The following is a 23642-nucleotide window of genomic DNA, read 5'->3' as shown; positions in this document are numbered from 1 at the left end:
AAGGAAAAAACGAAAGGATTCCTTGGGTCATTAGCTCATCGGCTTGGCTGGTTGCGAGTTCGGGCTACCGAACCCATGGACTCCTGATGCCGGGCGATGATACCAAGATTCGCACTCAATAGACCACAAAAGAGAAATATACGCTGGTAACATTTCTACCCAAGTGTTTTGATTCCACTCATAATTCTGACAGGATCTCGCGTCGCTCGCAAGGTTTGGTTGGGGATATGTCATGAACTCCATTGCCAGAATTCGGCCCTACGACGCTATCATCCCACTCACCATCACAATCGGTGTGTGTATGACGCTACACTCAGAATTCATAATGTAAAAGTAAAGTGTGGTAAACGTTCATCACTCACCAGGTAGGCAAAGGACGAGGTGAAAAATTCATTTCGGAAACCTTGGCGGACATTTGCCGATTTCATCATCTTCTAACTTCCGGTGCACAATATACGAGCCTTTGGGATCGTGCTTACACTACACACATGTGTTTGCACATGTTAGAGTGCCAGCCAGGCACTGGATGATTCATCGACATTGCCGCTTTCCTTGAATGACTTGAAAATGTAGTGAAGTCTCGAGATAAGAGGTCAAAGTCCAGAACGGTCGGACCACCCGAAGAGACACTGGTCACTGATGGGCGGACAACCACAAGAAATCCTACAACACCAATGGAATTTCGCAACTAATTTGCAAAACAACTGCAATGATAACCTCAAGTCAACATCAACCCATTAAAGACGACCATATGCATGGTTTTCCGCCATTCAGACACACGACTCCCTGACATACAGATAGAGGGGCACCAGCTGCCAGCAGACCAGCCACCTACCTACCGCACCGCTACATCCTGCATTACCTGAAACCTTCCCACTCCAAGATGCCTTCTCCAAGCTCCGACGAAACTTTGAGTGCAAACACATTCAACTCTCTCGTCGATACCACCACTGCCGGGACCATGACGAGCATATCACTGACTTCGCTCGAATCGAACTCGACCATCACTCCTCCATCCCAACACTCTGAGGATGCAGTTGAAAAGGGGAAGCAACAATCATGCCAATATTTTAATCACCATCCTCATCATCCTCCTCATCATCATCATGATCATCATCATGATCATCATGTTCACCACTCTCCGTCCTGTTCCTTTTCCCGATCCCCTCCTCATCCGTCTTCCCTCGGCCAACGACCCCAAGAAGAAGATCAACAAAAGGTCCAGGACCAAAGTATAGAACCGGGACAAGACCCAGAACAACAAGATCAATCCCAACCCCAGCAGCAACAACCGCTCCACAAACAACACCAGCGTCCAACATTACCACCACCACCACCACCACCACCGCCATCATCATCATCAGCAGCAGCAGCAGCAGCACAAGCTCATCCCAACCCCGGAAACAATGGCAAAACCGCGCTAAACGAGTTCATCACCCGCTCCCGCTCTTCGACGCTCTACACGCCCTCGGACAACGAGCGGGACGAGCAAATCCGCATCGCCATTCTGACGCGGTGTCTGAACATGGAGGATCGGTTTCAGGTCCAAGCTGCTCGGTATTGGGGTCGTTTACAGTGAACTCCAAGAGGATTACTGAACGAGAGGGGAAAGAGGGGGTATGGGAGGGGGAGGGAATGAAAAGAGATAGAAAAGCGAAGGCAGACGAAGAGGGAGAAGGGAACGGAAAAGGGAACGGAAAAGGGAAAGGGAAAGGGAAGGGGAAGGGGAAGGGGAAAGGGATAGAAAGGGAAGTATGAGAGAGAAGGATGTGAACTGAAGGCGAATTCATGACTGCGTGTTTCAGGAGGGAGGTTAGGAGGGTGTGAATGTTATATTTATGGCGTACCTACCTCTAGGTATTTTGAAATTTTGTTCAACTTGCGGACGAAGTGATTTGGATAACAACTCGAGGGAAACATTTGGACTCTTGGCTTGAGGCCTACGAAGGAACAGAAAGAAGGGACAGTGAGTCTTTGGGTACCTGTCTAGCAGCCAAAGGAGTTGGAAGGGGAAGAATATACGGGGGAAATAACTGGATCAACTTTATGTAGGTTAGGTGTACTGGACGGGGTACGTAACAAGCAAAGACCGCAATCTTGGGCTTCTGTCGGCAGTTCAGGGGAAGATGAAAGGCAGCAATAATTAATAGAAGAAAAAAAGAAGAGGAGGAAATTAGCAAATTAGAGAGGTACTAAAGAGAGAGAGAAGCAATCTAGCGTGGACAGTCTCGCAATATGTTATATGTTGTTGCCACCATCGATTAAGAGTATAAAATGCATACATGTATTTGTATAGCTTGTCCCCTCTTGTATGATATCCTACTGTCATTCCCCGTAAATACGTTTGTGAACTACATGAGGCGCTCTCATTGGTACCCCGACCTAAGTTTGCTAGTGCGCTCGCGACTTCTGCATACCCTGCTGCTGCTGCAGCCCATTTACTCGAGCTTGTCGGCCCGTCGCTTCTAGGCGTTGCTTAGCGACGTGCTCGCGGTCCTTTGACCTTTCCCTCCTACAGAAGGACCTTAACCGGGACGCCGTCCGATTCCTTCCCTATTATCCTCTGCCGCATCTGCTCTCCCATCCGTATCCTCATCACGTGTTTGCTTACCATCCCTAATGTCCAAACGATGACCAGTACCAAGCCCATTCGAATTTTCCGCTCTCGTGGAAGAGCATTTTGACACTTCTTGGTCGGCTACCGCCTCCGCTGCTATCCCAGGCCTGCCCTCTTGGGGCGTATCTGTCCCAAGCAATGCAAAGATTTCATGGTGCGTCGTGGCTCGCCAGTCACATCGTTCGCGGTTGTCGGCACACCCTTGACAACCGCTGCCCATATATTTGACACAGGGTATCTGTAGCCTCCGGCAGCGGTCACAAGGGGGGCTTGTCGATTCTGCACGCTCCAGTTTCTCTACAGCTCGTGTGCCGGATCGGCTGGTAGCGGTATGGCGTTCCAAAGCACCGGATCCCCAGGACAATCGATGCGCTGGATCTTGCCGTACCGAGTTCTCCATATGGATCGAGCCATTAAGTTGCTGAAGGGGAGCCAATGTTCCAGACGATGTCGGCATTGGTGGTGACCGGACAATAACAGCCTGCCGTAAATGCAGCTGCGAATGATTAGAGGATACAAAAGCGGGACTTGAGCCAGATTTTCCTATATTAGAAGTCTCGTCGTGCTGGGCAGCTCGAAATAAAAACTGCCGCAGTAAGTAAGCTCGGAGATCAGGATCGGGCTTCAGCTCGCTGAGGCGTTTCGGATAATGGTTCAGTTCTGAAGAGTGCTGAAACGTATAGCGAGCCGCAATGGCAGCCTTGCGGCCGCTCAGGTGATAGTTCAGTTGCCGTGCTTTGGCAGCTATCTCGTCAGCCTTCTGAATGATCCTGTGAACTCGGTCCTCAACTATATCTAGCGTGACCAACTCGATTCCGTCATCCTCTTCCAACGGTTTGGGCGGAACTAGGTTAAAACGGTCCAAAGCACCGGACCTGATAAGCCGCCAGTCATCCTCGGTGATTTCAACGTCGACGTTTTTCATGGAGAAGCGACAGACCCGGCCACGACTGGTTATTGTGGTGAGATTGAACTCGCCAGGGTTAGCAGCCGCAAAATCGAGGATGTCCAGCCAGCTAGGCTTGTATGGCTGATCCATTCTGGAAGAAGTCTTGGCATAGACAGTAATTTCACCTTCAAAAAGACTCTCCATAGCTCGTAGTAAACGAGGTGCGGTGAGCTTGGCCCCTAAGTTTGCAGCCAGGCTTTCATGTCGACTGAGAACTCCTTGGATAATTTTAGCTTTGGAGCCTGTACCAAAGAGTACTCTTCATACCTTCATAGTCGTTTATAAGGGATATGACCTTGTTGAAAGCGCAGTTATCCCCACGGAGAAGTTCGAGGCTTGATGTCTTGATGCCGGAAGCGGAAAGATAGTTGATAGGTCTAGTGTTACCTAGTGATAATCAGCAAGACAACGGGGACTTGATTGAGAGTGCAAGAGCCCAAGTCATGGCGCAACTCCGTCAAGTATTGGCTCAATGGAAATTTGTCCTCTTCACGTTATAACATACCTGACTGTGGCGGCCGTGGTTGGGGTATGCGGTCAGGGCGGGTAAGGCCGGGGATGCCATTGTCGTCTAGGTCTCTCTTGCGCTTAGAGGGGCCGGGCCCAGGGGAACCATCCCCCGATTTCCTGTTGTGTACGCCTGCCGGCATCTTGTGGCGTCACAACAGAACCAAGCAAAGGAGAAACTGCTCCGAGTGGACACCGTGGGTTTGAGTCACTCCCTGATATTATATATCTTGGCCGGGTTCTGTCTCTATTCGAGAACTATTCGTATCGACTTTACAGATGTTAGCCTGGCCGTGGCAGGGTAGACTCGAGGAGACTGTCCCGCATCAACAGGGCGAGCCTGCGGTGAACTGCTGTAGTATAGTGGTGCCGGTTCAAGCCGGTGATGGAAGTCCAATATAGGTAGGCGCATACAGAACCATGCGCGATGCGACCGGTATGAGGAACCCAAACTTGCCGTAACCGTTTCGCAGTGGGATAGCTGGCGGTCTGATAGTCGAGAGCAAATTGTGAGGCCAATGAGAATATGCTTCACTTGCTCGAAGTTGGATAACAGCCGGGGCAACGAGTCTGGGAGACTTCTAGCCAGTGGATAGAGGGGTCGAGTCGTTAAGTAGTGTAGGCATCCGACAATGGAATATGTCGGTAGTAACACCGATTTTCGAGCGGCCGGAAACTGAGGCCCGTTTTGTTCCTTGGGCAAGCTTGGAGTTTGGTAGGACCTACTTGTGAGCTCCCAATCGCATCTCGTCACATGGAACCCAACTCGATCGGATACTCTTGGCCCGGTGAGCGTGCGTCTTGGTTCAATGGCTCTCGGACGTTGCCGAGAGAAATCGAGTTCTTGTCAAGCACCTGAATTTCAAAGACTGCGCTTCTTGATTCTTGGCATACATGCCTGACAGTCTTGGACACAGGTTCCTTCGCCGCTGCATTGAGAGTCAAGATCGTAGGACCCAATGCCGGCTGCTGCAATGCACCACGTTTTCGCTACTAGTTTGGCAGTTGTTCCCGTTGCTCCGAACCAAAGACAGAACTTGAACGATGGCCAGGCGAAGTATTTCCTCCTCAGCCGTCCGACCATGTTAAGAGGTCGTAGCAGGTGACCAACGTGTTGGGATATTGACAAGCTCCTCACACGAGATGAAAACCCTACGGCACTGCAGAGTTGACGGACATGGTGGGAAGTCGAAGAGAACGAAATAAAGATACCAGGGCGACCTATCATGGAACAAAAGTGTAGTGTAGTGGATGAGCTGGCGGGCCGTGTCTGTGAGCCGTCTAACACATCAAATCTGGTACTCATGACACGCATTGTTTTACACTGCTGGACGTCGCAAAGAAGAGTCCGAGGAACGAAGGCAGAACTAAGAAAGTTCTAGGTTTCGATCAAGGCGGTTGTGGTTGGACTGAAAGAGAAGGAAAGGGAAGTTGAGAACCTAAAAAAGAGAAAGCTTGGGCCACTCAATCTATGTAGTGTAGTGTAGCGATTCACGGCTCCCGTCGTCAGCCAGTCTGGGGAATGCTACCTGGACCTCAAGGATCCACACTACCCGCACTTACAGCCGGATGGCAGCCCCACAGCGGGGTGCTTGGCAAAGCACAGCTGTGGAAGAAACTCAGCTAGGCGTCACTCCCGCCAGCGGATGCAGACGCCAAAAACGCGACTGACCCAGACAGGACGACTGACCAACCCCACGACATCCATCGCAACCCATAGCGCCAGCCAGCCTGACGACAACAATCGCAGCGCCGAACGACATTACCAACACCACAAATCAACACTCGACAATCGCCAATCGGTTCGGTTTCGACGACTTCCTCTCTTCTTCCATACCCACCAGCGCAATACACGGCGCATACCCAAGTAACTTTACGAAGAAACACAGCAATGGCCGATAGAGGGAATAGGGGAGGCCGTGGTGGCGGCGGCTACCGGGGCGGTCGCGGAGGTAACCGTGGAGGAGCAGGTGGTTCCGGTTCCGGCGCCGGTGGAGGCCAGGGAGGCGGTGGTGCTCAGGGCGGTGACCGCGGCGAGCGCCCTAAGAAGGAAAACATTCTCGACCTCAAGAAGTATATGGACAAGCGCATTACTGTCAAGTTCAACGGTGGACGTGAAGGTACGTCATGACATGGCTTTTTCCCGAGTCTCCTCAACGAGCTCCCTCAAAGCTCCCTACAAAGCTGACACAAACCCTTCCCTTTTCTCCGACACAACAGTTACCGGTACACTCAAGGGATATGATGCGCTTATGAACTTGGTTTTGGATGATGTGCAGGAAGCTGTGAGAGGTAAGTTGTTGCCTCCCTTGCCTTTCTCTGCCCGTTGCACCTCGTTCTCTTTGACCCCAGTTGGTCCTAACCCATGCACCTATAACAGACGAAGAAGGCAACGAAACCACCCGTCCTCTAGGACTTGTTGTTGCGCGCGGTACGCTCCTCGTTGTGATCAGCCCCGTCGACGGAAGCGAGGTAATTGCGAACCCCTTCGCTCAGCAGGAGGAGGAAGCTTGAGCAGAAGGGAATGCTCGTCTGGACAAAGTAAAACTGCATCATCTTTGAAACATCATACCAACTTGGGAATCTGAACGCCATCCCGTCATACTCGCAAACCGAGCGATACCGCAAATGGACGAGACGACAATTTTGACGAAGGAAAAACGGGGCAGGACAGTAAGAAGGAACGCCAGGACAGAAACCTGGTAGGTTGAGGGAAGTCTAACAATGTGTCATGATATCCGCCCCACTCAAGGATAGGACGGTGCAACAAGGGAAACATCGCTGAGTTGGGTGAGCAAACGCCCAGTATCGACATGAAGGAACACAAGTCGGCCCCAGCTACCAACGATACCCACCAGAGGGACTGTAAGAACAGGGGTTGGCTACATCGAGAAGAAAAACACATGCAGCTGGCTGCCCTGAGTTATGGTAAACGTCCAGCCAATGCCGTTATTGGCGAGTGAGGGAATCTAATAATTGGAAACCAAGCTAGAGAGCAACACCAAGAACGTCCCTTGGCTCCATGAACTCTCTAGCAGCGGCACATTTTCTCATAAAGCATCTCCTAGTGGAATGAGAACGCTTGGGAAGATAATGAATAGTTCGGCTCACCGCATACATATGCCAGTTGTTCTCCGCCCACATCCTGCTCTTGGACGGAATTGGGCACTTGTTCTGAGTCTGTTTTCTAGTTCGCTATCTAATATGATCTGCTCATCGCTGTTAACCACTTTCCACCACTTAGTCCACATTTCTTCTTCTCAATCCCTCCTCTTCGCTCTCCTGGTAGGTCAAGCTCGCTTTGGTCGGGCTGCTACGTCCATTATTGTCGTTCAGCCTTCATTTGATCTGCGATCCATATCCTCGCCGTGGCAAAGGCCGTCGCCGAACATGTGGAGCCATTGGCTGAAAGCGCAAGTCGAAAGACTCTATATTCTAGATGGCAGCCCCCGTCGCGCTCGGTTTACTTTCCTTTCCAAGCTCGCCATACGCACGGTCCAGCATCTGTCGTATACTCCTGTAGCTGACGACGAAAACCGTGGCATTGTCGCGGCTGGTGAGCAAGATCTGTTCTTCGGAGCTGGCGTCAAGCTTACTCAAGCAATTGAGGTAGTGATTCGTGTCGAGCCGAGCCTTTCCATCAGCATCCACTTGGTGGAAGACATAATCCCTGAATAGTTTTAGGAGGAGGCGCTCTCCAGTTTCCGACCAGTTGTGCACCCCACAAGAATCGCCCCGCTCGTTAACAACGGACAGTTTGAACATGAGACGGGCAATCCTGCCATTCTCCAATTCCCTCATAAGATGAAACTCTTTCTCATCGGACTCCTGCATGACAAAATTGGCAAAATTGGCGAGGTGTGTTGTCATTCCGCCAAGTAGGGTCTCAACCGTCTTGGTTTCCCCTGGAGCAGAAGGCTTAATGAGCCATTCCAATACTCCCCTCAACTGTGTCGAATAGCGAGGCACAATGGTAGCCAGAGCAGCGTCAATGTTGTTAAAATTGAGCGTCGGGGTGTTCGTAGCCAGAGCCAGAATAATTCTGCCAAACTTGACAAAATCCTCTTGTTGTAGCTCCTCAATAGTTTTGCGATTGGGGCTGTCATGATGTAATACATCGAGGATTGAGCACGCCGCAAGCCGAATGCGGTTGTTTTCCCAGATGATCTTGCTCAACTCCAGACAGCGGGCGGCCAGCTTGGCATTGTGGATGGCCAACAGCGCGTTTGCTATTTGGCACACATAGCTCCATATAACGTTTTCGGGAATCTTGTTCGTATTCCGTAATCTGTTGTGGCTGTTGTTTGGTGGAAAATGATGGTCGTAGAGTGTTTCGGAAAGAGGGTGAAAGTCATACACGAAGATCAGAGAACTGTCGCCAAAAAATTCGGTGGTAAATGCTTCGTGTACGGTGACAATGTTTGCGTTGATGATCTTTTTCCATTCCTTGGTGACGTTGAGGATGGCCTTTTCGTTGGTCAACCGGTAACCTGCCAGAGCCGAGTTAGTGAACTTTTATTCTCAAAGCCAGAAACCGGGCATGTCATTACCTTCGATACGTCTCAAGGCGAAGTGTCTCCCATTCTTGTTGTTCTGTGCTTTGTACATCCAACTAGGATAGCCAAAGCAAGTGGAGTTCCTCGTAGCCTTTGTATCGAGAGGGAAGAGCGAGTGCCAGCGATCAAGATTAGGAAGCCCGGAATCTGCTGCGGTTAGCGACCGATCTCCATTGAAGAAGCTATGGACTCACTTGGTAGTAATTGCTGCATATGGAACAGTTTCTTCTGCAAGTTTTCTCGCCTATCCTTTGGGATGAAGAAGTCGTACGTGGTTCGCTGATAAGGTTGAAGGCTTGGGCGATACAGCTCCGATGGTGGTTGGTAGAGATGGTAGTTAGGTGGATGGACCAGCCCATTGCCAAAACCCGCGGGCTGATATAATCCTGCCCCAGCACCGGCCAGATTGTTTGGATCGTTTGCGTAGGGGTTGTATTGGCCTGCCGGCGGCATAGTTTGACCCAGTGAACTTATCGAAAAAGGGTCGCTGTAAAGACCACCGTCCTGAGTGACGTGTTGTGCCCCATTCTGCGATATCTGCCGACGACTGTGAGCAAAGGCCATCTGTCAGCCTTCCACAAATGACTTACCGTGTTGCCAACATCGTAGTTTTGCGGGGTAAATTCTCTAATAGCCGCTGGGTTGAATATGGTCGAATCATTCGCTTGCTGCAGAGTCGGCGTGGATGCTATGGTTGAGTTAAACATTGCCTGAACATCCATATAGGCCTCAGAACCGCCCTGGGACACTTACTGCCAACTCCCCTTGGGGTGAATGGGGCAGCACTCGCAGCTTGGGAGGAAAAGGTGGACTTCTTTCCAGCTGATTGCTGCTGGTTAGCTGGCGTAAAGGATGGGGATTCGACATTGAAGACTCTTCGATTAGAGTTGCTATCACCAAAGTCAGAAACAGACAAAACACACCAACACAACGGGAAAAAAAAAAACCCAGACAAGCATATTCTCGCCATGACGTTGCAATCCCGTTCCAAAGCCCAGGAGCATAACTCCCTGCTGACACAGCACGCGGATGTAAACAGAGTTAGGATAGAACTTACAGGTCGGTCTGTGAGCCGGATGCCTTGTTCTGGTCATGGTTGAAGGTACATCCAGAGTCCTCCCATCGGCAATGTCCGTAGATCACAACATTGCGGCAGAGTGTTTCCTTGGTGTCTTCGGCAGCAAACCAGTTAGCGGGACATGCCGGACGGGCTGCGATAGAACGAAGATCGAGATCCGGGCTACGTTGAGGACATACCGCGGTTCTTTGCACGCGGCGACCCGACTTGCCTTCGGAGATCGCCCGAATTATATCGCGTTGCGGCCATGGTGTAGACGGGTGAAGTATTGTATTGGACTAGCAAATGGGATGAACGAGCCCGAGGCCGATTTTACAACGCCTGCAGCAGAACAGCTTAGCAAAAGCATATCTAGCGAGCACGGAGAGGTGGATATACTTCTTCACCCTCACGGATCTCTCCCATATTTCGGACAAGCCGACACCCATAGGGAACGGCGAAGGCGCCGGCGCAGAGTTGCGTGGCAGCAAGCGGTAGCAGCGGGAAGCTCGAGATTTCAGGTTATACGTCGACGATACGCTGACGAGGTTGGCGATGGACAGGAGGGACGTATATGATCGGATCGGATGGCACGCGATGGACCAGTTGGAGATCCAATGCGCCACTCGCGGGGGGACAAAGGGGATTGCTGGTTGGCAGATGTCGTATGCAATTCTGGGGCTGCTTTGAGGGTGAGGGAGGTCCGGTTGGCTGCGCTGACTTGACGAATCGAGTCCAAGGGGGGTCAGATTCGGATGGGTTTGCGAGCACAATTCGCTACAGCACGTTGCGGAGCAAAAACGGCGATGCGTGACCGTGACGACGGGAACCTTAGCGGTAGCTACTGCCCACGAGTGCCCACTCACTTTCTCCAGTGTCAGCGACGGACGGGAAAGAAAGCTGAGGAACTGCGACGCGGCGGCGGGCTGGGCTGCGGACAGGGCACAGCTGCGTGCCGGGCGGGAGTCCAGGGCAGACACCACACAGGAAGGGAACTCGCACCCGGTCGCATCGACGAGTGTGCCATCGCTCCCACCCCACCACTCCCACCATCTTGGCGACCCTGTTTCCACTTCCACCAAGTGGAAGTTGTAGCCAGGTGGTTGCCCGCCCTCAGTTCCACCCGGCTCCCCCATTCCCGACGGGACTGGACCTGACCTCTGGGAGAAGGTTCCACCGCGGACAGCTGCCGATATGCGACTATCAGATTTGTGCATCGCTGCCTAGGGACCTGCGTTAGGCACATAACCGAGGCCGCTGACCTCATCTAAGTGACGTGGTATCTTCACGCTTCAGCTTCAACGCGCAGACATTGACATATGTATGTACTTGTAGGTCGCTACAGGTACTGTACACCATCAAGGTTCACCATTCGACCTCTTCCTCCTTGGTCTACATTCCGCTTCTTCTTCCCTTCTCTTTCCTTCTTTCTCTCTCTTCTCTATTCCTCCATCGTGATTCACTCAATTTCCAGTCGCGAACACTACCAGAGCTATATGTGTCAAGTCGCTTTTTCGACAACCAAGCATCGCGAGCAGACCGAGGCCAGCTTGCTTGAAATCTGCGCCGTTTGATGCGCGGTCGAGGAACCAACCCTTCTTCAAGCGACCCATCTCGTCCACGATTCAGCAAGTGACGGTTTGATATTCTACTCATACTCCAGCTATCCACGCGACCGCCGAACTGCATACAATGTCAGGCGACAGTGCGGTGGACATCGGCCAGCTGTCCCCGGAACAACAGCAGGCCTTGCAGCAATATACAGATGTTACAGGGCAGGAGATCACGGATGCTATTCCGTTGCTTGAACGGTCGCAGTGGAATGTTCAGGTAATTGTCGGCTAGAGGCCCCCCACCCCCCCCCCCCCCCCCCCCCGGCTTTTCGATGCCTGCATGCACGTGCTGAGACTGACGTCTGACGCAGATAGCAATAGCCAAGTTCTTCGACGGCGAAGGGCCCGACCTGGTTGCCGAAGCCCAAGCAGCACAGAACGAAGTTCCCAGGGTTGCCGGTAGGCATGAGACATTACACGAAACCGTCTGGTCGGATATCGCGCACCAGCATGGGCTACACCGCGCGAATCGAACACCGCCCGCCCCGCGTGTGGTGCCCCCGAGGCCCGTTACATACCAAGCCCCATCACTGATTTCATTCCTCTTGTCGCCTTTCCGGATGGTTTTACGAGTCTTTGCCAGTTTGTTTCGCCCTATAATCTACATACTGTCCTTTATTCCGCAGTCTCTGCGGCCCCATGCTTTAACAGCATCATTCCGAAAATCTCGGCGGAGCTTGCTTCCCAAAGAGACGGCTGGGCGATTTAAACGGGAATTTGAGGAGTATTATGGCACGCATGATTTGATCTTCTTTGACGGCGGACATGCCCAAGCTTTGGACACCGCAAAGAAAGATCTCAAATTCTTATTGACGATACTGATTTCACCAGAACACGATGACACCGACTCATTCATCAAAGATACGCTTCTCGACCCCGAGGTCGTGGCCTTCATCAACGATCCCGCCAACAACATTATAATCTGGGGGGGGAATGTACTGGACTCTGAAGCCTATCAAGTTTCCATGGAGTACATGTGCACCAAGTTTCCGTTTTCATGCTTGGTGTGCCTAACGCCGAAAGAGGGAAGCACGCGGATGGGAATCGTGAAGCGTATTGCAGGGCCTGTTTCTCCGTCCGTCTTCATTGCTGGGATCCGGGGAGCGATTGAAAAGTACGCGCCTGATCTTGACAGTGTTCGCGCCGAGCGCGCGGCACAGGATATGGCCCGTAACTTGCGATCTGAGCAGGATTCGGCTTACGAACGGTCGCTTGCTATTGACAGAGAACGAGCACGGCAACGGCGAGAGGCAGCAGCAGCAGCTGCCGAGGCGGAGAGGCGCGCACGAGAAGAGGCTGATGCAGCGGAGCGAAAGGAAAAGCTACGCCAGCAGTGGAGAAAATGGCGTGCTACGACTATTGCCGCTGAGCCTGATGTCTCGGTAAAGGATGCGGTCCGTCTGGCGCTTAATATGTCGCAGTCGTCCGGAAGGGGGAGAGTCACGCGGAAATTTGCCCCTGACGCGTCACTGGAGGATGTCTATGCATTTGTCGAATGCTATGACTTGCTTTACCCTGAGAACGAAGAGGAGAAGGGAGATGTGGACGAGAGCACAGATAAGCCTGAAAATTATGAGCACAAGTACGCGTTCCGGATTGCGTCCGTGATGCCAAGGGAGGTTTTTGAACCTACCGCGTCAGTTACTATCGCTCAAAAAATGGGCAGGGGTGGCAACTTGATCGTGGAGGATCTTGTTGATGAGGAAGAGGAGGAATGAGGGCCGCTTGGTTGGGACTCAGAGCTTGCGACATAGTTATTGGCGAGGCATTGTAAAACAGAGTGATTAATGGTAGCCTGACGCCTTATCGTTTTGTAGTGTAAAGAGCTTGGTCATTCGGTTACAGTGTGGAGGATTTTATATGTGAAATCCACTGCCTGACTTCCCGTGGCTGAAGGACAGTGTGCTCTTATATGATGTGGTCCGAGGCTGGATAGTATTTCATAGCCTGGATTATTATACCACAACGTATCGATGCGAGGCATGCGAGTGTGCTGAGCCTTGTTGTTTTCTGGTTGATCACGCCTCGTTACGCACTTTGAGGTAAGGTCCAAACCACAACCAGCCAAGATCAAAGGACCCTCCCTGTCTCCATCAGGTGGGCAGCCACTTGTACAAGTTGTACCAGTACCTCTTGGATGGGCGATTAAAGAGGCTGTTATAGTGTAGGTACTGAGTACTCGTCAGGTCTACGAAATCGACGGCTGACGAGTAGCTCGCCCATCATTCTGGATCGACTACAGATTGCGCATGTTACTGAAACGACTTTCTTCATTGATACAATTGCATATATAGCGAATACTCCCCGAATGGCTTTGGGGAAGATGAAGGCTACCAGAGCGTGGTTTAATAGGCACGGCAGGCAGCAGGGGCATCGATGCCTTTCAAACGCCGACATATCGGGCATCCACCTCTGCATGGATCCGAAAACACGTAGCGTAGGTAATGACAGGAGCGGGCTGTTATTGAATTCCTCCACGGTCTACTAACAGCCCAAGATGTCCCAAGCTACCTACCTATCACTGGACCCTGGACCCCTCCCACATGCATGTAGTGCCGCGCGTTGTTGTCTTTGTAAACTCCGTTACGATCTCGTTTCCTGGACCCTTGTTACCGCGTGGAGGCACTGCACTGTTCCTTACCAACCTACCTTCCCCTCAACTCCCGCTCTCTGTTAGTCGTCAATAATCCTCTGCCTTCTCTTACTCACCTGCCTCGCGGGGAACCCAGCAGTTGCATCATCTGCTTCGATAGTTCATCACGAAATTCATTCAGTTGCGCGCCCGTCGGAGCTCTCATACTCCCGTACACATATTTCTCGACGAATTGATGAATTTCGCGACCGAGCAGGCATCAACACAACTCTTCGCCTGCGCGCCCGCCACGTTACGTACCCAGACACCAGGCAGACATTACCGCGGTTTCAGGCAATCCTCAACGTCCACGCCCTGCCTCTACACTCGAGACCCCGCCCGAGCTTGGGCGCGATTATGACAAGCAAGATGAAGAACTTCAGCATGAATAAGGTGCTAAGCAGCATCAAGAAAAAGCCGACATTCTCCAATGGTAAGCGCTGGTCAGAAAGCTGGCTCCGCGACCAAGCTACCGTTTTTGGGATCGGTTTGCGATTATCGGTGCGGTAGCAAAAGCGACTTGACCTTTCCGCTTATCTTATGTTCTGAAGCTGATCTCCCTTTGCTTGTATAGCAGGAAGTGGAAGTGGGAATGGAAATGGCGACGACGCGACATCCGATCCGACTGGTGATGGTCCCGAGGCAACGGCAACCCGTTATGTGGTAGGCTGCTCACTCAACCCCCCCTTTTTGAAACACGCCTGTCTCCCCGAAAGCTCAAGCCGCTGACATGAGCCGTTTACCCTGATAGAAACAATTCTGCATGTCTGATAGCGGCAACTCGGTATGTTTGTTCTAGTCGCACCGTCAGTCGCAAATCCAACTGCATGTCCGGCTGGGAAGAAAGGATCAGGGGCCTTGAGAGCAACATATCCGATCTACCCCCGGTCCAGGCTCCTACGCGCACATATACAGCATAGACAGCCGCACATGTCAAGGGTCAACTTCTAATTTGAGGCAGGGTGACGAAGTCGCTTTCCTACCATCGATCGTCGAGGCGGCCGAGTCGTCGCCGGCCGCCGCCGCAGAATGCGCCCGCCTGATTCGAAAATACTTACATCGTGACTATTGGACTAAACCCTCATTGCAATACAACGCCATCATGCTCATACGAATCCTTGCCGATAATCCGGGTGCGACCTTCACGCGAAACATGGATAAGAAGTTTGCCGATACCACCAAAGAGCTGCTCAGGTCAGGGAAGGACGGCAATGTTCGACAGATGCTCATGGAGACATTGGATGCCTTCGAAAACACAAAGGGCTACGATGAGAACCTGCAATTCCTTATCGAGATGTGGAAAAGGGAGAAGGAAAAGGCATACCGGGTCTACGGCGTAAGTTATCCTCCATCCACGGACATCCGGTAGCAGGCTCAAAGTGATACCACGACTCGGCTACTAACTCAATCACGCCGTCTAAGCACCACATTTCACCACCCCCACCCCAGCAGTACAGTCCCTACCTATCACACCATCAGTCGCTCCCGAACCAGCAGGAATATTTCCATCGCGCCCAGCACACCTCCCGGCTTCCAGACCCCGTCGAACTCGCCAACCGCCTTGAAGAAGCCCGCACCTCCGCCAAACTTCTCGAGCAAGTAGTCGCCTGCACGCCACCCCATGAAATCCTTTCCAACGACCTGATCAAAGAGTTTGCGGACCGGTGCACGAGTGCCTCGCGCAGTATCCAGGAGTACATGTCCGCCACGGACCCCGCCCCCGACAACGACACGATGGAGAGCCTGATCGACACCAACGAGCAGCTGCAGCAGTCGCTCAACCATCACCAGCGCGCGGTACTGAACGCCAAGAAGCAGCTAGGCTTGGGCTCCCCCGGCTCCGAGAGCATGAGCAGGCCAGGCTCGGTGGCGCCGGTAGTGAACGAGCAAAGCCGGCCACCTCCGGCGGCGGCGGGCACGAGTAATTCTAGAAATGAAGGCGTCCAGGACTGGTTGGCAAGTAGTAGCGCGGTTGCAGGTGGAAGTGGGAGTGGAAGCGGTAGCGGAAGTGGTCGGGGCGCCGGCGTTGGCGCCAGCAGCAGCAGTAGGGGAAAAGGCAAGGCGGCAGCTACCTCGTCTGATGATGACTGGGGCTTGAGCGACTCCAAGTTCGAACCCATCTCTTCCAGGTCTATAGCTGGTGGATCTTCCTCCGCCGCCGCCGCGGGGCCTTCGAGGTCTCACGCAGGAACGCCGTATCGTGACGAAGAGGACCCTTTCAGGGATCCGATCCAGCCTGATTCTTCAGCGTCTTCGATGCGGCGAGTACAACCGTCAACGTTGAGCACGACGAATGAAAAAAATAATGATGAAAGATTATCGTTCGAGCCATATCACCCTGGATTTGGCGGTAGTGGTCACAACAATAGCACGAGCGACGGGAAAGCGAGCAACTCGATACCAGAGCCTGTCACGCCAGTTAGCGACGATGGCTTGTACGGTAGCGGGGATGTGCATCGCTCGACCGGGGTCCAAAGATGAGATTTAACGGTACTTGGGCCGGCGAATGAATAGATGACGATAGCTACCCTTCCCTTTACCCGTCGTCATTGTTAGGTTGGGATATTCGGGGGATAGTTACGACGATTTGGGAACAGGACGCGGCTCCGGGAGGAGAGCACCAGAACGATGAACGAGGTGATGAGCTGGGTTAAGTTCGCATTTTTCAAATCCGTTCAATCAACCAGTCTTCACGAGGAGTGGTATTTACTGCGCTCTTCGTCTCTCGCTAGATTTACACCCTCGCATTGTCAGCTCATATCCTTCATCATGTCTTGCTCCATTCTGCCGATCTGGTTTCAACTACTGCCAAGGATTGCCTGACTATTGGGACCCGAGTGCAAGTTTCAGATCATCGGCATCGATCCTCCCAGGTCTTGAACCCTGAAACTTGGGAAGAGTTGAGTTGTGTCAAGTGTTTGCTGGGTCCACGACAGCATGACGCTTGAAGCTGCTCCTCTGCTGCGGGGCAGCAGGAATCAGAATAGCAAGAGCGCTGGGATTTGCCGACGAGTTGTTAGCAACCCAATATTGTTGTTCTTACATGAGCGCATCGTGTTTGTCCGTTGAGCTGTCGATATAGTTGCCGAATGGCCGAGCGAGGACGGGACCCCCTTTCTCGGCACATTTGTGGTACGTAGGAAGGAAAAGTCGATGTTCGGATTTGGTCGGTATTTTTTCATGTGGTCACTTGTGGGCGAGGATATGGCAGAGACTACGTTTGTTTGCTTTCCTTGTCTCTTTCAAACTCCCATTTTCGTTTTTCTCCAGTTGTTTTCTCCAATCCCGTCCTCTACCCTCTGGCTTTTTCTCTTGTATCTTGCAGGCAGACGGAGGCAGCAACACGTCACATCAAGTGGTCTCGCTGAAACACTCATCCCTTTGCATCACACGTACCTGGTCTAATGAGTACATGAGTCGGTCGATCAAGATATCCGGTGATGCCACAGCACCCCTAGTTTGCTTGTTAGCGCTCCGACTTCTGAAGTTTTACCTTTATACCCTGTCCTAGCAAGGAGACGTTTGCCTCTTACAGGTACGAATGTATATTCAAGTCAAATTCAGCTGCGTCTAAGGAGCGGCATGCGAGTTTCCATCCAAGGATTGGGCATGTGCAATGCGATCGTCCGCTGTCCTATCCTCATCCTCACGGAGTGTCTTTTTTTCCAAGCGCAGCCCAGTTCGGCACATCTCCCCTGTCGACATGTTTCGAAGCCCCGTAACTTTGTTTCCCGTGAATGGCTTGATGCTTTCACGAGCGCCACTGCATTTGTTCTTGGTGACTTGACGCCTTCCTCAAGTCTTGTCCTTCCATCTGATATATCGTCTAATCACCGTAGTAATATCGCTTGGGAGGCCCGCAAAAGCTGAGCCATTTGACGGAACGGTAGAATCCCCGGGGACCAACAATTTGGGCGCAGACGAAGCAGGGAGATCCTAAGACACTTCACACCACTGCGAAACACAGAAGACGGCCTTATTCTTGTCCAGTAAGCCTGGTCAGGTACCGCGTCCACATGCTTCAATCACGAGCTCTCTGAACAAGCGCGGAGAGGACCACGAAAGTGATGTGAAACTGTGATGAAGTCCCCGAAGAGCTTTCATCGACCACGTATTCAGCCTGGTGTGGGGGGCTAGGTGAAGATACTGTACTGTACGTAGAGGTAAGTGTGCCGAGTGTGTCTACCTACCTGGGTTTTATCGAATCGATCTATCCTAGCTTCGATCACCATGCACCAGAGAGTTCTTCGAAGATCGGACGAACCACAAACGCCTCCGCCATAGCAATAGCGTCGTACTAGGTCAAATTGAGCGATAACCGAAGGATCCTGGCTTTGCAGTAGTCGAAGGGGCCATCTCGATAAGAGTTCCGTTGCAGGTTGCATGTCTCATGTATCAAACACTTTGGTTCTTCACCGCATATACTTTACATCGCCCCGCGAGAATTCGATGTGTTGCGATACCTGTCAACAAGGAAGATTTGAGCAACGTCATAGGTCATGCCTGTCAAACAGCGAGACAGCAGGTTACCCCTTGGGGTGATCTTTGGGGAGTACTTCGTCCCCCCCCCCCCCCTGGGCTCTCAGCCGCCCAAACCCATCCGCTAGGCGACACGTATGGAAAGTGACGATGCCCGCAACGCTACGATGCCGGGCGCCGAGGAAGGAGGCTTGTCTTGTTATGGCTGGGTTCGTAAGTCTGAAAGATCGCATCCGAGACATGATGGAATGCTTTGACATGCAGATTGCGAGATTTTCCGACTAGCTTCTTTCGACAGATGTGCTCTTGGATATTCGGGGTCGCTCGCCTATCACCAATGTACTTGTCGCATGGTCCGTATATGGAAAACCGCGGTACAACCATGGGAAGAGGATCGGGAATGGTCAAGAGCTAGACCAGCTTCACTCTCAAGTCGTAGAGGGGCGGCCGAAGCCGGGGAACAGAGGGTGTAAAATGGGGTCTCGTCCAATATAGGCCATCCAAAATACGCCGTATTGTCAGAAACTGACGGACCAGTGGGTATTGCGGAGATACGTGAAGGTTGAGCTAACATCCGGTCAGGGTAGAACCGACAGTTTGGGTCTGGGCTTCGATGTATCGCGCCCGCAGGTAACAGGTCAGCAACGTGAAGTGTATGTGAGGAGTGGAACATACATGGTAGTGTACACTCCTGTAGGTCCTCCTCTCCTCTTTGGCTCAGTGGAGGAAGAAAGGATAGCGAGCATCAGCCGTGCCTGGCGTAGGGTGGGTCGTGGTCCCGGGGTTGTCGAATGACCAGACTCATGGATCTTTGTCAAGTCAGGCGTTGAAGTTGTACAAAATGTGATGATTTGATGGAAAGAAAGCAGAGGGGCGAAGAAAGCCGATGTGACGGCCGACCAGAGACATGCTGTCTCTTCCGAGGTGCAGTGACGTGTTGTCAGTCTAGAGGACTAGGTTCCAATTGTCGGAAGTCACCTCATCCTGTCAAACTTGAACACACTGGGTTTCAAGTCTGTCACCGTAGAGGTACTTGCTTCCCCCGGTCTCCCGTCCTTCCCAATCGCATCTAGCCGTTGTCCTCGTCCCTAATAGGCAAGCACAAACCCTAGACCCGGACCGGCCTCTTCCTTTTCTGTCAGTATCACTCAGTGTACGGTAACCACAGTTCGGGACTCGCCGATCACAACGTTTTGGTGGTCCATCTCTACATTTCATGTTACCCCAAACCAGGGGCAGCTCCGATGTCGACCACTCGCTTGACACTCTTGTCTCTCATAGCCATTCCTTTTCCACAAACATTGTGATATACACCTAGCTTCTTCACCACCACGGCAGCACTAGACCTATATTTCCGTGTTTGAGTTACCCAAATCTGCCTAATCTGGACTTGGTACCCAATTTTCTGATGAATCCCATCTCCATACGTGGCTTGGGCTAACTACAGGGTTCACAGAAAAGCGTTTGCAGTGTAGATTGACGTGTGCTGGGTGTCTGCTTTCTTCATTGTTCAACTTGCTTTCTTCTTCTCTTGTCGGAAACTGGCAGGATAGCCCAACGGTTGAGATGTATAATGTCGGGCCATCCCCATCATACATTCGGTCTCTAGTGAGGGAAGGATGGAGTCAGCCAGAGCCTCCCTTGTAAACCCCTTTGTATCTCTCTCTAGGAAGACGACCTTTGCTTTCTAATAGCGATTCACGTCCGAGGATCAGCTGTCTTTTTCATCGCTTCTGTTGATACACTTTTCTAGATGGAGGAACCGTGCAGTACTCTCGCCTTACCTGGCCTCCCTTGTTACAATACCTCTCTGAGGCTCGATAATCTCTGCACTGATGTATTGTTACTTGTCTTTGAAAAAGTAAGTTTACTCTCAAGCCTATGATGTTTTGGCATGGGGCTTATCTAATCCTGTCGTTACAGCTTCATCCCGCCGGCCTATCAACACTTGCGTGCGTCTGTCGAAGGTTCAACGATATTGTGACGCCAATGATTTATCATGCAGTCCCATTGGACCTACTCCTTGACGAGCAACATCCGGAAGAGATATTGTCCCGTCGCCAGGAAAAGGCCTTCACATATACTCGACAACTTTTCATCGGAGGTGACATCAAGCAGGACGACATCAAGCGTTTCCTGGCCAACACAAAGGAGCTTCAGTCAGTGAAGTACACCTATTCGCCTGGTCGTAGCGTGGAACCTATATGCCCCTGGAAACAAGTCTACGACATGGAAGCTCACCTGAGGGAGGGCAATGCAAGGCTCTACATTGACAACTTCACACTGACGAATCCAATCGATGAAGCTTGGAAAATTGGAGGTTTTCCACCGAAAACTGACTTCGGCAAGTCTTTGGTCTCTCTCAAGATGGGCTCTACACAGGTGCTCCATTCTGAATCGGCTTTGGACATTTTGAAGAAGCTTCTTCTGAGAACCCCCATACTGGAAACATTCCACTACATGGGTAGTCGAGCTCCGCGAGTTCCAGGACGACAGTTTATCTTCGAAGAGAATCAGCGCTTGCCACCATTTAAGGACCTCATGTTGAAAAATTATGACTGGAAGCATGACGCAGGGGATGTCAAACTGCATTGGGACTTTTCTCAAATTTGGTCTCTCGCACTTCTCATGATACCTGTCTACAAGTTCCTCGAATCGGTTCCCTTTTCCGATCTTGCTCAACTACAACACCTTCATGTCGAGGATTACAGCGAGGCCATCGAACATGAGAATTCGAGGCGTGCAACCGAGAAGCTATACACCCTCATCAAGGAAGACATTAAGGCACTGCAGACCTTGAACCTCACTTGCTTCATTGAACTCTTTCATATCGACGCACTTCTGGTTCATGCCCAGTCTTTAACCAGCTTGGTCTTTCGGAATCACTATATCTCCAACAATTTACGCCAACATCGCCCTGTCTTGAATGCCGAACAACTTACTATTCTTTCAAAGTCTCAGAGTTTGCTAGAATCACTTGAGATAGACATTGACCATAGGGCCTTTCCGGAGACATGTCTCTTGGCCCTTTGCCAGTTTCCCCGTCTGCACAGTCTCGTCCTACACACACAGACAGTTATCCAGCCCGATTCTAGTCACCGTCCTGGCCAGGACCCGGATCTCATGAGGGCCTATGACTGTTTCACGATACTTGTTAGGCAACGACGACCGGGACCGACCAAATGGCAACGCGTTGTGATCAATGTGGGTGGTTGGCGAGAAAGGGTTGTAAATCCTCGGGCTGGCAGAAAACCTAGGATAGGTCATAGCATGACCTACACCTACTACGGAGCATGTGTTTCTCAGCGATATTTTGTCTTGGAAGAGTCAGCATCCGGCCAGGAGGACCTGATTTACGAAGAATTGCCACCAAAGGATGAGGGTTTGACTCACTTCCATGGTAACCTTAGGACCGGGAAAAGTCTTGTGCCCCAAGCTAAAGTTGAAGAGGACTAGCGATGAGATACATACATAATCCTCATTCCTTCCGAAAGAAAACAAGCCACGAGGTTCCCAATGCCTTTCCCTTTCCCCGAGATCTCATTTCTTGCTTCCCTCCAAAACCGAGCAAGAGTTGTGCGAGTGCATAGAATTATTCTAGGATTCTGAACACACAATGATGCTTTCTTATGTCACTGATAGTTTTCTTTCTTCACATACAGCTCTGGAATCAAGACAGCGAGGCAACCAGGTTATGTACATGTAGCTCGGGTTGTCTGTCGTACGGCGTGGATCGACTCTCTTTTTTTCTCTTCTTTGTGGCTGTGCTGAACCAAGTTCCATTCTACTTGGAATGTTGTCTAAGACTCCTTTACCACTGTAGGTCCTCGACGTTTGTCGCATAACAAAGCTGGAGTGCGTGAGACAGGTGTTCAAGGGACCACAAATCTACGAAGACTTCAGACTCTCATGTTCAAATATAATTGCGATATCCAGTAGGACGAACATAGTCCGGCTTTCTGTGTATATTTTGTTAGTGCCTTTAGGTCAAAGATTGCCATCGTTGGACGTTGGTATGCGACTGCGTGATGTGACACATTGCTACAAACAAGGTGTTTGCACCAGGGCACAAGATTGTGGAATCCGTGTGAACGGTACGTGCTGTCTTCCTCTTTACAGGGTCCTCCGCAATACCAGTCGGGAATCTTTCAAGTCTCTTGGACATATTCTATGTGGTAATTTAGAACCCTGCCGTTGTAGTTAACTGTTTAACAGCACGCTGATAAGTGTGAGCTGTAAAGGGCGCCAGACCGTAGCTATAGAGGGGGGAACGGAATCTTTGCGAAGACGACAAGGGCCCGTTTTCATGGCCAGCAGTCCACCAGGCCAGCGCACCCGTAAATGTTCCCTAGTTCCCTAGTTTCCCTACCCGTAAGAGATTCCCCCAATCCCCCAGTCCCGAGTTCCACTGAGTCCACAAAGACCCCTACCCAGCACGTACGATCTTCACATGCCGATGTGACCAAGCGCGCAGGGGGTCCTTAAGATATTAGTCCTGCGCCGGCGCGTGACGTGCCCTTGCCCTACGGACTTCCGGTCTAGACAAGGGGAGGTGTGGGAATAGCTCCACCGACCACCGTCCACCGAACGGGCCATCGAGTAGAGAAGTGGATGTGCGCGACAACATGACCGGCGAATCGAAATCAAACGTTTTCTTTTTGAGTTGATTCACATTTTGGGGTGGTTGTAGGGGTTGTCTTGGGCATCCAAGGGACAGGTATCTGGTGATGTTCGGTCTTTTGGGAAGTCAAGTGTCGGTAGATATAGTCTATGGTCTTGTTAGCGGGCCTACGTTTTCCAAGAGAAATATTTGAAGATGTATGATGCAATAGTCAAGTTAAACTAAGAGTTCTTGCTCGTGGATGGGAAGCCCAAACTGTCTGGAGGCGCCTTGAGTGCCTGGGTACATAGTCACTGGTTACTTGTGTTCGTGGATTGGGGTTGTAAGAGCCTCACTTCGAAGTTCCTGAAGTAGCAGGATTTACCATAAGTGGCGGCGGTGACAACGAGAGAGATGCGTTATTGCGAGCCATCAGAGCATCTTTGAACCGGCTCCAACATAGTCTTGCTTGCTCTGTCAATTTTCAGCTCTCTTTGTCGTTGGGCAGGATGATTTGAAAGTACCGGGTGCGGGCGTCTCTCGATCATTCCAAAAGTACTTTGTCAGTTCGAGTAAATTGCAGATGAATTTCAAGTGAAATAGCGGCGTTCTCATTCGTATGCTGGCGTGTC

At 51.5% G+C, this 23642-nt stretch overlaps 7 protein-coding genes across 7 annotated transcripts; 5 read left to right on the top strand and 2 right to left on the bottom strand.

The window, feature by feature from the left end:
- Nucleotides 1-784: 784 nt before the first annotated feature.
- Nucleotides 785-1579, top strand: B0T23DRAFT_362401 (uncharacterized protein; the record flags this gene model as incomplete). Its single annotated transcript, XM_062836303.1, has 1 exon — nt 785-1579. The coding sequence occupies exon 1, from the start codon at nt 884-886 to the stop codon at nt 1577-1579; it is 696 nt and encodes a 231-aa protein (XP_062690827.1). The 5' UTR covers nt 785-883.
- A 918-nt stretch (nt 1580-2497) lies between these two features.
- B0T23DRAFT_193483 (uncharacterized protein) lies at nt 2498-4575 on the bottom strand. Its single transcript, XM_062833254.1, has 3 exons — nt 4072-4575; nt 3834-3953; nt 2498-3784 (listed from the first exon to the last, which is right to left on the bottom strand). Exons 1-3 carry the CDS (start codon nt 4214-4216, stop codon nt 2526-2528), a joined length of 1524 nt encoding a protein of 507 aa, XP_062690826.1. The 5' UTR covers nt 4217-4575; the 3' UTR covers nt 2498-2525.
- A 1389-nt stretch (nt 4576-5964) lies between these two features.
- Nucleotides 5965-6587, top strand: B0T23DRAFT_397677 (uncharacterized protein; the record flags this gene model as incomplete). The annotated part of the gene is made up of 3 exons (XM_062838307.1): nt 5965-6193; nt 6294-6365; nt 6454-6587. 3 exons carry the CDS (start codon nt 5965-5967, stop codon nt 6585-6587), a joined length of 435 nt encoding a protein of 144 aa, XP_062690825.1.
- Nucleotides 6588-7362: 775 nt separating this feature from the next.
- On the bottom strand, nt 7363-10198 carry B0T23DRAFT_193446 (PAB-dependent poly(A)-specific ribonuclease subunit pan-3). The gene is made up of 7 exons (XM_062833253.1): nt 9887-10198; nt 9687-9801; nt 9383-9519; nt 9220-9317; nt 8824-9166; nt 8624-8776; nt 7363-8563 (listed from the first exon to the last, which is right to left on the bottom strand). The coding sequence occupies exons 1-7, from the start codon at nt 9954-9956 to the stop codon at nt 7509-7511; spliced, it is 1971 nt and encodes a 656-aa protein (XP_062690824.1). The 5' UTR covers nt 9957-10198; the 3' UTR covers nt 7363-7508.
- Nucleotides 10199-10969: 771 nt separating this feature from the next.
- On the top strand, nt 10970-13386 carry B0T23DRAFT_342309 (uncharacterized protein). Its single transcript, XM_062835902.1, has 2 exons — nt 10970-11516; nt 11611-13386. The coding sequence occupies exons 1-2, from the start codon at nt 11379-11381 to the stop codon at nt 13015-13017; spliced, it is 1545 nt and encodes a 514-aa protein (XP_062690823.1). The 5' UTR covers nt 10970-11378; the 3' UTR covers nt 13018-13386.
- Nucleotides 13387-14132: 746 nt separating this feature from the next.
- B0T23DRAFT_193355 (uncharacterized protein) lies at nt 14133-16748 on the top strand. Its single transcript, XM_062833252.1, has 5 exons — nt 14133-14364; nt 14506-14594; nt 14683-14715; nt 14893-15267; nt 15354-16748. The coding sequence occupies exons 1-5, from the start codon at nt 14289-14291 to the stop codon at nt 16410-16412; spliced, it is 1632 nt and encodes a 543-aa protein (XP_062690822.1). The 5' UTR covers nt 14133-14288; the 3' UTR covers nt 16413-16748.
- A 3148-nt stretch (nt 16749-19896) lies between these two features.
- On the top strand, nt 19897-21953 carry B0T23DRAFT_193326 (uncharacterized protein). The gene is made up of 2 exons (XM_062833251.1): nt 19897-20271; nt 20334-21953. Exons 1-2 carry the CDS (start codon nt 20164-20166, stop codon nt 21864-21866), a joined length of 1641 nt encoding a protein of 546 aa, XP_062690821.1. The 5' UTR covers nt 19897-20163; the 3' UTR covers nt 21867-21953.
- Nucleotides 21954-23642: the final 1689 nt, after the last annotated feature.

Source organism: Neurospora hispaniola (genome assembly GCF_033458365.1).
Source record: "Neurospora hispaniola strain FGSC 10403 chromosome Unknown B0T23scaffold_6, whole genome shotgun sequence".
NCBI classification, from domain to species: Eukaryota; Fungi; Ascomycota; class Sordariomycetes; order Sordariales; family Sordariaceae; genus Neurospora; species Neurospora hispaniola.
The sequence above is the reverse complement of the archived record's forward strand: the minus strand, read 5'-3'. Positions and strand labels throughout refer to the sequence as shown.